Below are 16,594 nucleotides of genomic sequence, written 5' to 3'. Positions count from 1 at the left end.
TCCCAAAAGTATTCACTCACCCATCCAAATCATTGAGTTCAGCTATATAAACCTGTGGCATGAAGACTGCTTCTGCAAACATCTGTGAAAGAATGGGTCGCTCTCAGAGCTCAGTGAATTCCAGCGTGGTACCGTGATAGGATGCCACCTGTGCAACAAGTCCAGTTGTGAAATTTCCTCATTACTAAATATTCCACAGTCAGCTGAGGGTCATAGTGCACAGAGGTCACCAACTTTCTGCAGAGTCAGTCACTACAGACCTCCAACCTCCATGTGGCCTTCAGATTAGCTCAAGAACAGCACATAGAGAGCTTCATGGAACGGGTTTCCATGGCCGAGCAGCTGCATCCAAGCCTTACATCACCAAGCACTGCCAAGTTTGGGGGCGGGGGTTATGGTGTGGGGGTGTTTTTCAGGAGTTGGGCTCGGCCCCTTAGTTCCAGTGAAAGGAACTCTTAATGTTTCTGCATACCAAGAAATTTTGGACAATTTCATGCTCCCAACTTTTTGGGAGCAGTTTGGGGATGACCCCTTCCTGCTCCAACATGACTGCACACCAGTGCACAAAGCAGCTCCATAAAGACATGGATGAGTGAGTTTGGTGTGGAAGAACTTGACTGGCCTGCACAGAGTCCTGACCTCAACCTGATAGAACACCTTTGGGATGAATTAGAGTGGAGACTGTGAGCCAGGACTTCTCATCCAACATCAGTGTCTGACCTCACAAATGTGCTTCTGGAAGAATGGTCAAAAATTCCCATAAACACTCCTAAAGCTTGTGGAAAGCCTTCCCAGAAGAGTTGAAGCTGTTACACTGAACATATACGTGACACTGTTCTAACAGTGTGTCATGATAAGGTCAAGACTGCACAGTGTGGTGTTTTCTGCCACTCTGAAAACCTCAGAAGGCTGAACAAAACTCAGCCTGTACAGAGAGGATTTTGAAAACAGGTGAGTGATTTTATTAGGGTTTGTTTGTACCTTTACTGCATGATTTCTATCCTGTCCTCCTCTTGCAGTAAATGACTTTAACCACACGAGGGCGCATCAATCTGAACATAAATAGTTACCTGAGGACCTTTGGTGTGCGCTCCATGTTCAGTTATCCATTTATATGTATTTAACTAATCCCATTTAATACTCAGGGTCTGCCTATTCGTAATGAAAATAACAGGTAACTATAGCGTATCCTCTGTATTACCAATGTTTTGTACAGAAGATTGTTGTATTCTGAAGTTTAGATAAGTTTGTTTTTGTTTTTTGAAACAAATGGATCCAAAATTTATACAATACTAATAAAACCAGTGTGTGTGGAATGACGAGATAAATGTAGTGAAAGCTGCACACGGGGTAAATTGGCAAATGCTTTTCCTTTTCCTTTTAAAAACTTGTCTTATTTCATTTTATTTTTTAAATTAAACTCTAGTCTGCTCTTCTGCTTCTCTGTAGAGTCGTAGTTACGGGACGTGAATCTGTTTTAGAAAATGGATTCAGAGCTGATGCTCCGAGACTGTTCGAGGTGGGCAGGGCAGGCTGTCGGCTTCCTCTGATTGACAGGCTTCTTTAGCCAATCACCACTTGACTGTAAATATTGACCCGTTACGTCACTTAACTTCCTGTCTGTAATGGACTCGCTGTGCGGGGAGAAGGCTGAGGCTGTTGTCAGCTAAACGCCCAAAGCAGGAGGATGATATTACATCGACTTTACACCTTTTAACACGATTTTTTTTTAAATTAAAATTCCCCGGGTCTGAGCCCTTCTTTGTCCCGGTCTGAGATTGTCCGTGTTGCCCTCGGGTGTGTTTTTAAGGCTTTTCCGTTACTTTGACAGTGTGGTCACGTGAGTAAGAGCTTCTAAGACCTGTGGCTGTTTGTGCACGAAAAGTTGGTCACAGCAAGTGTTTGGAGCTTTGCAGAAATGTGGATGAAAATTCAAAAGCACTTAAACATGTAACCGCTGGCATGAAACTGCTTGTGTGCGTCTGTGTGCTACACAAAATCACCGGTCACTTCACACACCCACTAGCCCACTAGCTGTTTCAAGTGAATTTTAAACGGAAAAAAAACTTGAACTCAGACTGTTCCCGTTTTATTTGTGGTGCACTGAAGGCCCCTTCAGAGGTTCCCTTACCGTATTTAAAAAGAATTGGACAGGCTTAACTTTTGCACACGAGTGGAATCTTCACATTTGACCTTTACACACCAGTGGAAATATGGGGGCAAAGGTCACCATTAAAGCCCCTTTTTAGGGGCTATTTTTAAGCTCCAAACCACTGATAACCTATAGAGGCAGTTACATGGATTACAGCCTCTGACCTCATGTAAAATGTCTGCATATATTTTAATTGGTTAATTAATTCCTCTGTTTATTCATCCATCCATATATTTTATATTACATTATTATTTATGAACAGGGAAGCTAATTTAGAAGTGCCTTAAACATGCAGTACTATGCAAAAGTCTTGAGCCACCATTTATTTCTTCACATTTTGCCAGGAAGATGGGAGCTGGTGCAGCGATTTACTGAAATGTGCAAACTTGGAACCAGAAACAGAGTTTGTACATTTCTGATGACCTTGTTTGAGCTCATTGTCTTGCTAAAAACATGAAACTGTTTCCAGTCAGATGTCTTCCAGATGGTTCTGCATCGTGGATCACAATCTAATGGTACTTTTCTGCACTCATACTTCCATAAATTTTGCCTCGGCCATGTTTCACAGATGGCTATAAACATTCTCCTGGCCTCCATATTCAGGACAGTTTGAACTCCAACAGACCTGTTAACACAGATTTAGCGTTTCCTTTCTTTAAGAATGGCTTCCTGACAGCCACTCTTCCTCTGAGACCATTTCTGATGAGTCTTCAGCGAACAGTAGATGATCAGCTGATGTATCGCTCAGGTCTTTGCTGTATTTTTTTTGTGCCTGTTTCTAAAGAATTGACTTTCATATCCTGTTTGTTTGTTTTTTATTTTTGGTCTGCCGCTTCTTCTTTTGTCCTCAACTTCTTCAGTTTCAGGACACACTGCACACCATATAAAAAGTTTGTGGCTAATGGCGCTTTACTACCATGTTGGTTTTATGCCTGTCAGTCTTATCTTTTGCTTTTTTCATAGATTCAACTAAAGAAAAGGGGACAAATAATGCCAGTGACAGAGTACCTAAAGACACAGTTTAAAATTGGCTCTTTGCTACATTGTATAGACTGTCTGAATTTTGAATATGCAACTGAAAACAAAATAAGCACTGGTTCACAACACTGTCATTTAACACTTGAGTCAGTCATACGGTGTTAGTGGCTTAACAAGCAAAAAAAAAATCCCTCTGAAAATGGTCTGAAAAAGTAACCCATGTCCAAAGAAGAGCTTCAGAAAGCCTGAAGTACTTTAAATCAGGAAAGTTTGGCTCTTTGGAAGCAAATGTTAAAGAAATGAAGTGCTGCTCAAACCCTTTACACAGTGCTGTAGAGTAAAATGTATATAGTTTATAGTTTTGGACCTGCTGTGTAACTGATGTACTGTGTGAGCATTCCTGACCCTCGGTCTGTCATCCTGATCCACTTCCAGGCTTTAAGGACCTTATTAACTAATGGATAATGTCACACTGGCTACGTCTGTTTGTTTTATATGCAGTTAACAGTAAAAACACACATTTCACATCTTTTATTATAATGAGAGTCCTGAAGGGCATCACATTCTCACATTTAATAAGCTGGAACCATTCAGATCTGTATTTTGTTTGTATTTCAGAGGTCCAGAAATTTAGCCAAGCTAAAGCGTACAGGAGTGTGTGAGATGCAGGTTGTGGTGTTTAGTGGGCAGGATAGTGACAGCACCACCTTACACATATTTCCATACACTCACACACTGCTGTACACCCCCTGGCAGCATGTGATTGGTGGGCGTGGTCAGGGGCAGGCCTTGAATTGAGCTTGGGGTCAGAGCAGCAGCCCTGCGAGCGTCCTCTGAGCTGAGGATCAGGAGGATGCATGTTGGTTTCTGACTCTGGGCTTTTCTTTGGGACCATTTTTCACTGTTTTAACTCACGCATGGACTCACTGTGAGCTGACACAGCTGCCACCAAACACTGCCGGCTGTTTCCTTCCTGTTGATCTTGTCTCCACTGTTTCTCGTTGTTTAAGCAGACTCTGGTAAAATGTCTCTGACTGTAGCTGGTAAGTTTACACTTTGAAGGTTGTGACAGGATGGGGCTTTTTCAGCGTCTGTTCTCTTTGCTGTTAGTGTCCATAGATGTTCTGGTTTGTGCTTAAATTCCTTGCCACCCAGATTAGATTAAGCTCCTCATACATGGCATCTGAAGGCTCCCCCGCATCCTCAGATGTCCCGGAAAGAGAGTCAGACTTCAGCTCTGCCACAAACTTTCACTTGGTTGTGAGCAGCTGATAAGAAGGGACCTTGTACTGCCTTCATAAGGAGCCTCTGATTGTTTTGCAGTGCACTGACTTTTTCATGTCGCAGACTTTGATTTAAGATCATCAGTAAATATACCGTCGTCCACCCAAAGTGTATGTGCTTGTGTCAAAACTTAGCATGACTTAAAATGTGATGTACTGAGAATAAAATGCAGGAGTTTAATTCAAGAATTGGTTTTCCTGTGACCTTCAAAGGTTTCATTTTTAAAAATCCGCATTTTTTATTATAGTAGACGGCAGAGAAATTAGCTAAAGGAATATTAAAAGTCTGAAAGTCGCATAGGTGTTCTACACGAGTGTTTAATTTGCACAGAAGAAAGCAGTAAAGAATAAAGGAGAGGTTTGGCTTGGATTGCACGGAGCTGTTCTTGAAACCATCAACAGTGACTTTAAGCTTTGGGCAGCACATTTATGGCTGCTCAGAAAACTGAAACTAAATGAAGTGAATGTGTGTGCTTACAGATCTGACTCGGAGAGCGATGACAGAGTTCGAGGAGAAGCTCCGTCAGCAGCATGAGGATTCGATGCACCGCGAGCTGGAGGCGCTGCTCGTCACAACCAATAAAGTCGAAGCAGAGGTGGGAACAACCGGCGCTCTGCTGCACCCTGCAAACATCCCCAGAGATGCTCTGAAAGTCTGAAAAGTTCTCTCAATTATCATAGGACAGGAATTTATGGAATTCACAGAAAAAAATTAAGCTAAGAGGAAAAATGCTATTTCTGTCATATAAAGGATGACAGGCCCATGACCTTTACTGTGTGTGAACCAGTCATGTTTGCTGGCTGTTCGAGAACAGCTCCTGAACTCCAGCAGGGAGAGCGTGGCTGGTTTCTCTGTTTGCTCCAAGCTTGTCGTTAACGCCTCTGAAATAATCTGCTTCTTCTAAAGGCCAGTGACAGACCGCTCACACCACAGCTGATGCTCGTACTGCAGCTTTTTGTTGAACTCATAATTTTCTGATTCATTGCTGTAGTTCTGGGGACACAGTGAGTAACAGGTGTCATGGTCTCATTGCTCTGTTACATATGCAGAGCAAATATTTGTACATTATTGTGTACAGAGAGTCCGTCAGGCCATCTGCACGTAGACTTTGTTGGGAGAACTTTGGCCTGATGGCAGAACTGGAGGTGAACAACCCAGAGGTTCTGTAAGCATCATACACTGGCTTCGGCAAAGAGGGGATGAAGACAGCATATAAACCAGTTTTGATGACTGAGTGCTGATTTATGAAGCAAGCTCATGACTAAAGGGAGAACAGGGAAAACACTTTTCCACACATGAACTCTGGACAGTTTCAGGGTGATGGGAAAGTTCACGGCCGCGTCTGTGGTGGTTTCTCATTTATCATTCCTGTGCTGGTTTAAAGTTTTTAGTCATTAGTGAAGTATCTGTATTCATCCAGGTTATGAAGGCTTCATCTGCTACAGTTACACGAGAGGTTGAAATTCTACAGAGGCGTTCCCTTGGACATCTTCTGCACTGCTTTATCACAGTGTGACGTGAGCTGTACAGTAGTGCAGTTTTGTGGGCCACGTGAAATGGCATTAAGATCACAGTTATGGATGATCCACTGCTCCCAAATAAATCCAGCTGTGAGATGATTTTAAATATTAAAGAACATTGCGTGTCTTCATTAAGAGCAGTGTTGGGATAGATCTCGGCTCTGTGGTTTTTAATGAGATTTGTTCATGTTTTCATTGGTGCATAAGGTCAGAAAATACCGACCCACCCAAACTTTTTGAAATAAATTAAAAAAAAACAAAACACAGTACCAGTCAAAAAATTCGGTCCCTCCTCTGGCAGTGAAGCAGAACAGAATATCATTTTAGGCATGCAAAAAAACCCCGCACACGTTTTCCTTCCCAAAAATATTACCATAAAATAAAACGTATTCTCAGCTGTATTATTTAATTCAGGCATTACAGTTTGAAAAACATCTCTCTAAATATATCCAAAATATTGATGTTTAACATCACTGAGTTTTGGCTCTTTCTGTTTCAGATCTCCAGAAAAGATTTTGAGGGTTTCAAGAAGCTCTTCCACAGATTCCTGCAGGTCAAAGGTCCTTCAGTTGACTGGCCCAAGATCAGCCGGCCGCCGGAGGAGTCGGTGAGCGCCATGTGCTGCGTTTCTGCTCACACTGTTCTTAATAGAGCTCCAGGTTTCATGTTGCAACTTCAACCACCATTAAGACAGAAAAAAGACAGTAATTAGAATTCTTCAAATATTCTAAAGATTTAGTTAAATCAGAAAAGTACATCATCATTCTTCAGAGCTGCAGTTGTGTTGAAATCCAGTGTGTGCGTTTGCTGTACAGCGGTGCACTTTCAGACTTCCTCTGAAAGGCAGACTCACTCAGTTCACAGTCCATTTTTAGGCTAACGGTGGACGGAGACGCCGACTCATCTGTGAGGTTTCTCAAGGTTTGTCTTGCTCTGTGTGTGGCCTTGATGCAGAGATGTGAGTCTGCTGCCACAGTGGCCCGTCCCGCCTGCTCCTGCAGACCTTCATTAGAACCTGCAGCCAGCAGGGAGACGGGTTTCATGGGTGGAAAACACCAGCTGTGCTTTAATTCCAAACACCACCTAGTTTTTCTTCTTTTTTTTTTTTATTCATGTGGTTATTTTATTTTCAGCTGAATTATGTTCAAAGAAATCAGTAGACAGATCACTCGTCTTTATAAATTATGTTTTTAAAGATGCTGACACAGGTCCAGAGGTCTTTAGGCTGCTTGTATTCATGTCATCGATGGTACTGCAGGTCTCTGCAGGCTTGTGTGTCACTGTGCTGTAATATCTGAGCGACTCAGAGCAAACTGTGTCTGAACTTTCATGAAGTGTGTCTGCATCATAACATCAGGCTAGAAGAAGCAGGTAGCCTTAGATGCAGTATCACCCCTTCAGTCACCTGTGTACACTTTACAGTCTACAGTTATGTATCACCAATATTCATTTTCTGACATCTCTTACCTAAAAAGATTATGTTGGCTGAAGATTAATTTCTTTTTTTTCCACCAAATTTCCTGTGCTGTGACTGAAGGAGATAATGAAGGTGGTCTCTGTAAATGTAAAACACTGCATTTATTGTAATCTGGAGTGGTTACGATCTGCCTTTCATTTACTCACAAGCAAACTTACTAAGAGTTGTCCTGATACTGCGGCTGTGGCTCAGGTGGTCGAGCGGCTCACCTACCAATCAGAGTCGGTGGATCGATTCCCTCCATGTGTCAAAGTATCCTCGGGCAAGATACTGAACCCTGAGTTGCCCCTGGTGTGTGTGTGTGTGTGTGTGTGTGTAAATGTTAGATAAAAGCAGTGTATGAATGTGAAAGTCTGTCTCAGCTGTTCGTGTGTTTGGCTCTTAGTGAAATTTCAAATTCCAAACTGATCCTGAAGACCAGAATTTGGGGCATTCCCAAAGGGAACTTCCACATCTAGACAGGAGAACTAAGCAGTCATGTGATTAATAACTGACTTTCATTACCTCCAGAGCCTCAGCAGTCACACAGTATCATTTTAATACACACATTTCTGATACAGGTTCAAGGTTTCCAATAGAGTCTTTATGCTAAGCTTAGCGTGCACTCAGCCTGACTCTCTGCTACAACAGGCTGGAGCAGCACCATACTTCAAAAACAAGCTAATGCAACCAGATCTGAGGACAGAGAACGCTCAGGCCAAAGCCAACTATTTATCAGCATAGTGACATTTCATGGATACACGCTCAGTCCCTCTCTACAGCGTTCCCAAAAATACCAGCCAAGTGAAGGTTAGGACTAAGAATAGCCTGACTGCTGCAGCATTTCAAAGTCCTGTTTGACTGGGGAGACACCGACTCTGGACACTGCTGAGCACCAGAACTTCTTCCACCCACACTTCACCTCTGACCTTAGACAGCCTGTCCCTCAAAACACCACTGATGTCACGAGGGCAATTCAAAGAAAATGAAACTCTATATTCTACGAGTGTACTTGGCTGCTCCTTTTTTATATGCAACTTTATTTAACAGAAGATAGCGTGCAGTGTTTCCGCAGACGACCCCCTATCAGCAAGCACTTGGAAACAGCGGGACGGAAAAACTCCATTTTTTACTTAAACAGGAAGAAACATCCGGCAGAACCAGGCTCAGGGAGGGGCAGCCATCTGCCCTGACCGGGTGAGGGGAGGGAAACAGGACAAAAGACACGCTGTGGAAGAGAGACAGAGATTAATAATAACTAATGATTAAATGCAGAGTGAAAAGAGGTGAATGAAAAGAATCACTCAGTGCATCATGGGAACCCCCCAGCAGCCTAGACCTATAGCAGCATAACTAAGGGGTGGTTCAGCGTCACCTGATCCAGCCTAACTATAAGCTTCATCATAAAGGAAAGTTTTAAGCCTAATCTTAAAAATAGAGAGGGTGTCTGTCTCCTGAATCCAAGCTGGGAGCTGGTTCCACAGAAGAGGGGCCTGAAAGCTGAAGGCTCTGCCTCCCATAGTATCCTAGGAACTCTGAAAGGCTTTGTGTTGGAAAACTATCCAGTCTGTGCAAAACTGGGCCTCCAAGGTCATGCTATGGATTCTCTTCAATAAATCATGTTAAAAGGCTGCAGAGGTGTGACGCTCAGAACTTCATACCTCATGTGAGAAAACATAAAGTGTGACTTTCTTTATATCTAACAGGGGCTCCACATTCACTGTTGCTCTGTTGTTGGTTGGTTGTTATAGAAGCACAGTCAAAAATACTGCGTAGTGTGACCATAAATACACGTGTCCTCTGTGTGTGTCACGCTGCTTTCATGTGCTGCTGGAGAGGCTGGAAAAGTCAGAGGGCTGTATGTTCCAAAAGTAACTCTGCTCATTCAGGTTACAGGAGGTTGTCTCTGTGGGAGGAAAGCTATTGTGACATGGAAACACCAACATCCAAGGAAAAACTTCAAAATAGAATACCTACCCATAACTGTACACTACGGCTTCACTCCTGTCTGAATCTGAACACAGGTTAAAGGGGAAGAAATCGAGGAAATTTAAATAAAATAAAGGGGCACCTCTTAGGGTTTAAATGTAACATATATTTGTATCACAGAGGCAGCTCTGTGTAAAAATACATGATGATATTCTCTCTCATATATATACTGTTACAAACATGGTTCAAATAATGAGGTGGAGACCGTCAGAGAGGTCGAGTCCAAAAGGGAAAATATGAAAATGAGCAGAATAGATTCTCGATAAAATTAAGCAAGAAGGAATATTCAGAGAGTAAACTACAATCAAATAAAGGGAGAGTATGTTTTGCTGCATACATGTAATATTTGAATATGTGCATGTAAAAAGGAAGATATGAAACATTAATAAATAATAAAAAGTGTGTGGGTTGTATTGCCGCTGTGCTACTGAGAGAAACATTAACTCAATGAACAGCAGCTTTGGAGTGAACAAACTTTATTAATATTCAGGTCGCTTTGAAAGGAAACGAGGTTTCCTGAATACAGCGCAGACTCTTACACAGTGTGACTGTTGGCTGAAGTGCAGCCCTGACAGGCCTCACTGTGTACAGTGTAAACGTACTCAGCTCTTAGCTGTGTTAAGTCTGCCTCTCTGTGCAGTCAGGCTGGAACCTGCTTTTATTATTGAAAACGTCCCGATGGCTGACCTTGTCTACCTGCAGCATTAATGTTCATCTCAGTCCTTTTCTGCCTTTAAATATGCACATTTATTCACATAACTTAACAATGGCTACTTACATTTTTGTGGCTTCTTTGAAGTTATTTTTTGTTAAGTTTTTTTTTTTAGTTAATATGCAGTTTTAAATTGTTTTTCAGAAAAAAAGGATTGTGCTCTTCTTAACTCCCATCCTACTAAAATCATGAAGCTCATTTGTGGGTTTGTTTTCATGTTGTGGTCGTTGCTACTTTATCTGCACAAATTAGACAGATATGACCAAACTGAAAGGTTCTAATGAGGGTTTGGTCACCAGAGTAAACATGGCCTCATTGTCCCATCAATTTGGTGTCTTTGCTCAGATCCAGCCATACGACAGGATCAAGGCGAAGGGGCTCCCGGACAACATCACCGTCAGTCTCAACAAGCTCGCTGTGGTCAAACTGAACGGTGGTCTGGGAACCAGCATGGGCTGTAAGGGCCCCAAGAGCCTGATCAGTGTCCGCAACGAGAACACCTTCCTGGACTTGACCGTGCAGCAGATCGAGGTACAAACGCAGAAAAACAAACCTCTGAGGACCGGGATGAGCGCCGGATCCTGTTTTCACCTCTGTCTGTTTGTATTCTCAGCATCTGAACAAAACCTTCAATGCTGACGTGCCGCTTGTACTCATGAACTCCTTCAACACTGACGAGGATACAAAGAAGATCCTGCAGAAGTACAAACACCACCGAGTGAACATCCACACCTTCAACCAGAGCAGGTGCAACACACACACACACACACACACACACAGAATCACACTGTCATGTGTTAATTAGACCTTCAGACTGTGTTCTGTATAGTATAAAATAATTCGAACAGCGCTTAGGCAGCAGTCTCAGTGATTTGGACCTCGGCTGTGGTCACACATGTCAAAGATTGTTTGTGTCCACAGCAGGAAAACTGTGTTCGGTGAAAGAAGCTGTTCATTATTTTTTTGTTAATGGACACTTCTGGAATTTTTGGACCTGGAAGTGAAATAGGCCATCCTTAAGGAATCCATTAAAGAGAAAAAACATACACTTGTGAGCTTAGGAATACCAAAGGTCCAGAAGTCCAAGGCAGACAGTAGTGGTGGATGATCACAGGATCTTTTCAGTGGATCCATTCAGAACATCCAGCCAGGCTGCCTTGAAGAGAAGACTTCATGAGAGAAAACACAGAGGATTCATTACAAGGTACAATCCAGTCATCTGACTCGAGCAGAACGGCCAGATTAGGCTTAAACTAAAACCTAAAACTTCTTTCTTTGGAGTCGGAGATTAAACTGAGACCACCAGAAAGATGGTAAGAAACACGTATGCTGTGATGCATCAGCACTTAGGTTACTAATGTTTATGATGTGAAAGAAGCCTCCAGATGAATTCTGAATTATACCATACGGTCTAAAGACTTGTTTTTACATTTTCTAAGACCGCCCAGCCTTCATTTGTGTTTGCGCACAAAGAGACTTCTAAATTTGTTTCTAAATACAGATTCAAGTATGAGAAGAAACACTGAGACTTCCAACAAGGCAGCTCAGTGTGGGCCGTATTTACTTTTAAGGGAACAGTTTGTATTCTGTACACATTCATTTAGTTTTCTTTGTTCTTTGTACGTTAAGACGTTTGTAGTGCAGTGAAATTGGATCAGAGCAGCATGACACACGTTTACTTTGACATGTAAGAGCAGGTAATGATAACAGCCTTGATTTGTAAATAACTTGAGCTCATTATATTTCACAAATTTCCCCTCTGTGGGACAATAAAGGCTGTTTCTTCTTCTTCTTCTTCTTATATAATATTAATCTGCAGCATCTTTCTAACTAACTCGGCAGCTCATTCTTTCTGTTGACACTTTGTTCAAAGAACACATTTTGGGATCAGTGTTGAAAGAAAGGCAGATGTGAAATGTAGAACTGAGGTCAGAGGTCAAATGTGATATTTGGATGCAAGCTATAACGTGACACTTAGAATCCTCACATACCAGCATCATTTCCTAAATGTTGCCAATGTAAAGCATCGTAAAGGCATCAGAATTATAAGCAGAGTTTTAAAGATAAAAGACATTTGATGAAAGTTTGACCTTTAAGAGGTCAGAGGTCCAAAGTAGCCTGATATTTAGAATCCACATATATCATTCCCTGAATGCCTAGCTCTCTCTCACTCTCTCTCTCTCTCTCTCTCTCTCTCTCTCTCTATATATATATATATATATATACTTTGACCTTCAGATTAATCTATTGACTTGAAGGAGAGGTCAGAGGTCAAATGTGACGTGATATTTTAAATCTTGATATGGTACCGTGTGAATTAGTTTTGCCCATCATCCGATTTTCTTTCACTTTTACTTGGAAGACATAGCCGTTCAGTTCTTTATGAATCTAAATGGGGGACCTTTTATTTTCCTCACAGGTATCCGAGGATCAACAAGGAGTCCCTCTTGCCGATTGCTAAGAGCATGGGGACCAGCGGCGAAAATTCTGAGGCCTGGTACCCACCAGGTCACGGAGACATCTATGCCAGCTTCCACAACTCGGGGCTGCTGGACAAACTGATCGCTGAAGGGAAAGAGTACATCTTTGTGTCCAACATTGACAACCTGGGAGCCACCGTTGACCTGTTCATCCTCAACCACCTGATGAGCCAGCCGGCCGACAAACGCTGCGAGTTCATCATGGAAGTCACTGACAAGACCAGAGCAGACGTCAAGGTGAGTGCAGTTTCCCCCTCGCAGTGATCTGGTGCAGGTTAAAGGAAGCGTGGCTCAGCTTGTGCAGCCGGTCTCCCCTCTGTCCAGGGTGGCACTCTGATCCGGTACGAGGACCATCTCAGGCTGCTGGAGATCGCACAGGTCCCTAAGGCCCACGTTGATGAGTTTAAGTCTGTTACCAAGTTCAAGATCTTCAACACCAACAATCTGTGGATCTCTCTGCCAGCCATCAAGAGGCTGCAAGAGAAGAACTCCATGGACCTGGAGATCATCGTCAACCCAAAGGTAACAAACACTTTCTGCTGAAACACACCGTGTTTTTTTTTTAACTCGTGAAGCCTTTGAGCCGCCATGGTCCAAAAAGCCAAGAGTGACGCTTTTCAAGAGCTTTGGAGCTGCCACTGCAAAATCATCACCAACCTCAATCATGGAGCAAAGGAATCCAGCACAGGACTTTCGCACAGCTGGAAATCAAAGGGCCTGAGATCGGTCACACTGTAATTCCTCTTTTCATGGATAACTTTGAATTGAATTGTAACAATTTTAAGACACGTGATGATATTTCACAAAATTCAAAATACACAACAATTAAAAAAAACACCTGCCTTTTGACAAAGCAACAACTTAAAGTAACTTGATGAATACAGCTGCAGGCAGCAGTGAGGGGGCCAATCAGCAAAACGCGACACTTGTTAGGAAACAAGTTGTGAGAATAGCAAGGAAGAGCTGTTAAGACCTGCTAGCAGGTCGCATTGTTAAACACTCTTTTGTTATATGTCTGTGTAGATTCTCAGTCATCCAGGTCATAGTAGTCTCTGGAGCTTGGTGAAACCAAACAGCCTCTTCACAAATGAATGGCACAACATAGAAGAGCCACCTCGACAGGACAAGATTCAGCAGTACATCTGCATCTGAAGGTCAAAGGTCACTCTTTTGAGGATGCCAATGTTCACATTTTGGACAGGGAAAACAGATGGTTTGAAAGAGGAGTGAAAGAAGCCATCTATGTCCACTGTGAACAACCATCATTGAACAGAGGAGGTGGATTACGTCACCAACTTTCCCCCGCTTACAGTGCTGTCCTGAGCTCCCTTCCCAGACGTCTCAACCCCCATTCACCTGGGCACATGTGTTCACGCACATGATCAATAGAGGGTCATAACCACCTCCAGGGGACTACGCCCACAGGGGTTTAAATACCTGGGTCTCTCCACCATTTGGTTGAGAACTGAAGAAGCCTTTCGGATGAGAGGTGAAACGTCTTCAAGAAACAAAAAGAAGTCCAGTCGCCTTTTTCAAGCTCCAGAGACTACTCTTTTGTTAATTACAGCTCCCCCCCAAAGGTGTGAGGACACCAAATTACTTGTGCGTCCTCGGGGAGGGGTCCAAAAAGTTAGGTCTTGAAGCTTGTTTCCTTTTTGGCGAATTTGCCATCAAATTTGATTATGGCGGCTCAGTTAGTTCAGTCAGCATCAAAAGTTATCAGGCTTGGGACCACTGATGGTATTAGCAGGCACACAGATTTCACTGTAAACCCAAACACTTGAGCTGTTATTGGCACATTTTTACTAATTAGTAACCACTAAAGGTCAAGTGTCACCAAAATGATTGTGCTTCCTTCTGAAGCGGTCCCAAGTCTACGTAGTCCCAAGTTTGGTTTTGGCATTGAACTCGGCTACATCCGAGGATTACAACAGTACCTCGCTTTCCAAAATTGGGCCACAAGTTGCGGTCGCAAATGCAAATCCAGCTTTGCCCCAGTGGTGGCACTACAGTGCTCAAGGTAGTGGCACATAACTTGGTGTTTTTGTTCATTTTGAAAGGAGTATTTGATAGGCCCATTTGATAATGGGCCTGTTAGGACTTTAAAGCTTCTCCTCTCTGCAGACCCTGGATGGTGGGCTGAATGTCATCCAGCTGGAAACAGCTGTGGGTGCCGCCATCAAAAGCTTTAACAATGCCATGGGTGTGAACGTGCCCCGTAGCCGGTTCCTGCCCGTGAAGACGACCTCTGACTTGTTGCTGGTGATGTCCAACCTGTACAGCCTGGATGCCGGTTCTCTCACCATGAGCAAGAAGAGAGAGTTCCCCACCACGCCACATGTCAAATTGGGCAGCTCCTTCACAAAGGTCAGCCGCCACCTGAACGTCGCTGACACACGCACGCACGCAACATTATAGAGTGTGAAGATGCATGTCATTCCACTCAGTCCAAACCTGCCAGCTTCTGTGCTTTATCATTGGCTGAAATAAGGAACTGACAGGTTTAATCACTTTATATTTCCAATGTAAAATAACTACAAGTTAACTAAAGAGAAAAATAAATCCTCCAGAAAGGGGAAGATAATGATTTCAACAAAACATCCTAATCTGCCAGACCTGCTGTTAAGAAAGTAGGAGCGTGCTGCATGGAGTGTGTTTTTCATTGCAATAAAAGCAAAGCTGCAGTTTATGATGTCTGTGTTTTTTTTGTTTTTTGCTCCACAGGTTCAGGAGTTTCTGGCAAGGTTTGAAAGCATCCCTGACATGTTGGAGCTCGATCACCTCACCGTGTCTGGAGATGTCACCTTCGGAAAGAACGTGTCTCTAAAGGTAGGCAAGTATTAGAGACGCAAACATCTTTACATTCATTATGATTCTTCTGTTTTCTGTTTGAATGATTCTGCAGCTTCTGCAAACATCAGCCAGTCCGGTTTTATTAGAACAGGCCAACGATGAAGCGCTCTCACTGTAGGCCGCAGTTCCAGACGCTTCACAATTCTTCTACTTTTGTCATCTTCTCTGGGATACACCTGCATGCACTGTGTGCACCCAGCTTTCCCACTGAGGGTATGAGAAAGCTGTCAAACTAATGCAGAGCGAGCACAGACTGAGAGTGTATTCATTCCCAGTTCATCAGAAAATCGGCTCTTTTAGGGACTGACGCTGCAGTTTCTGGAAAGAGATGATCCTGTTGAGGAATTTCCTCAGCACTGTGGGATCCATACATACCATTCACATGCACTGAATATAGGACTGAAATAACCTTTATGAACATGTTTAATTAACACTTAGAACATGAGATTTCTGTAAAGATGTCAGTTTATCTTCACTCTTTAATCCTTTTCTTCACCAGGGCACCGTCATCATCATAGCCAATCATGGAGACCGGATCGATATTCCTGCTGGAGCCATGCTGGAGAACAAGATTGTTTCAGGAAATCTGCGGATCCTCGACCACTGAGGCCTTCTGGGAAAAAGATGCACACAATCATACAAAACCATTTGCACCTTGAAGAGACTTAAGAGATCTGTTCTTCAGCTCACTGATGAACAGCAGGGTTGTTAAAGACAGTTATTTCAGTGCAGTCAACCTGAAAGGGTCAAAGGTCAACCTTGTCCTGCTTCCTCCTGTACCGTGCATAAGAAATTTGCTGTTACTGCCGACATTTACTGTAAAGTTGGGCTCACTGGGGTCATCTTTTTCTCATGTCAATAAAACCAAAGTGCAGTGCAGCTCAGAGCCTCCTGTGATTTGTAGGAAAGCTTTGACGGTTTATTCCAGGCTGAAAGAGCAGATTAAGAAAAAGAGCCCAGAAGAACCTGCAGCAGCATGTTTGTGGGTCAGCGAGGTGATGTTTCACTTAGTTGTGATCTGTTTATTTTTGTATACAAGATGATAAAATAAATAAAATTCTGTGAATGGACCTAGAAAATTTGAAATCATCATCAGATTTGGCTGGCCTCATGTTCTTGTATAACTCTGCACTGTTTTCAGTGCAGTTGATATTTTTAATCACTGCAAGT

General features: G+C 42.9%; 1 protein-coding gene across 4 annotated transcripts; it reads left to right on the top strand.

Annotated features, from left to right (window-relative positions):
• Positions 1 to 1,644: 1,644 nt before the first annotated feature.
• Positions 1,645 to 16,303, top strand: LOC115782927 (UTP--glucose-1-phosphate uridylyltransferase-like). 4 transcript variants are annotated; one of them, XM_030733489.1, is made up of 10 exons: positions 1,645 to 1,797; positions 4,894 to 5,009; positions 6,434 to 6,541; positions 10,437 to 10,622; positions 10,705 to 10,838; positions 12,511 to 12,808; positions 12,896 to 13,093; positions 14,696 to 14,938; positions 15,296 to 15,400; positions 15,924 to 16,303. In XM_030733489.1, exons 2-10 carry the CDS (start codon positions 4,911 to 4,913, stop codon positions 16,029 to 16,031), a joined length of 1,479 nt encoding a protein of 492 aa, XP_030589349.1. In that variant the 5' UTR covers positions 1,645 to 1,797; positions 4,894 to 4,910; the 3' UTR covers positions 16,032 to 16,303. The 4 variants fall into 4 exon arrangements, with proteins under 4 accessions (XP_030589349.1, XP_030589340.1, XP_030589323.1 ...); XM_030733480.1 differs by having other exon boundaries at positions 1,649 to 1,840; XM_030733463.1 differs by lacking the exon at positions 1,645 to 1,797 and adding an exon at positions 2,622 to 2,667.
• The last annotated feature ends 291 nt before the right edge of the window (positions 16,304 to 16,594 follow it).

This window comes from Archocentrus centrarchus, chromosome 1 (genome assembly GCF_007364275.1).
Source record: "Archocentrus centrarchus isolate MPI-CPG fArcCen1 chromosome 1, fArcCen1, whole genome shotgun sequence".
NCBI classification, from domain to species: domain Eukaryota; kingdom Metazoa; phylum Chordata; class Actinopteri; order Cichliformes; family Cichlidae; genus Archocentrus; species Archocentrus centrarchus.
Note: the sequence above shows the minus strand (reverse complement) of the source record. Positions and strands in the feature narration are given on the sequence as shown.

What these genes read in the sequence shown, in the direction of transcription:
- LOC115782927 (XM_030733463.1), top strand. Translation starts at nt 2,637, where the DNA reads ATGGTTCTGCATCGTGGATCACAATCTAATG. An exon ending in GCCGGCCGCCGGAGGAGTCG is followed by an intron (nt 6,542 to 10,436) that starts GTGAGCGCCATG and finishes GTCTTTGCTCAG; the next exon opens with ATCCAGCCATACGACAGGAT. An exon ending in CACACCTTCAACCAGAGCAG is followed by an intron (nt 10,839 to 12,510) that starts GTGCAACACACA and finishes TTTTCCTCACAG; the next exon opens with GTATCCGAGGATCAACAAGG.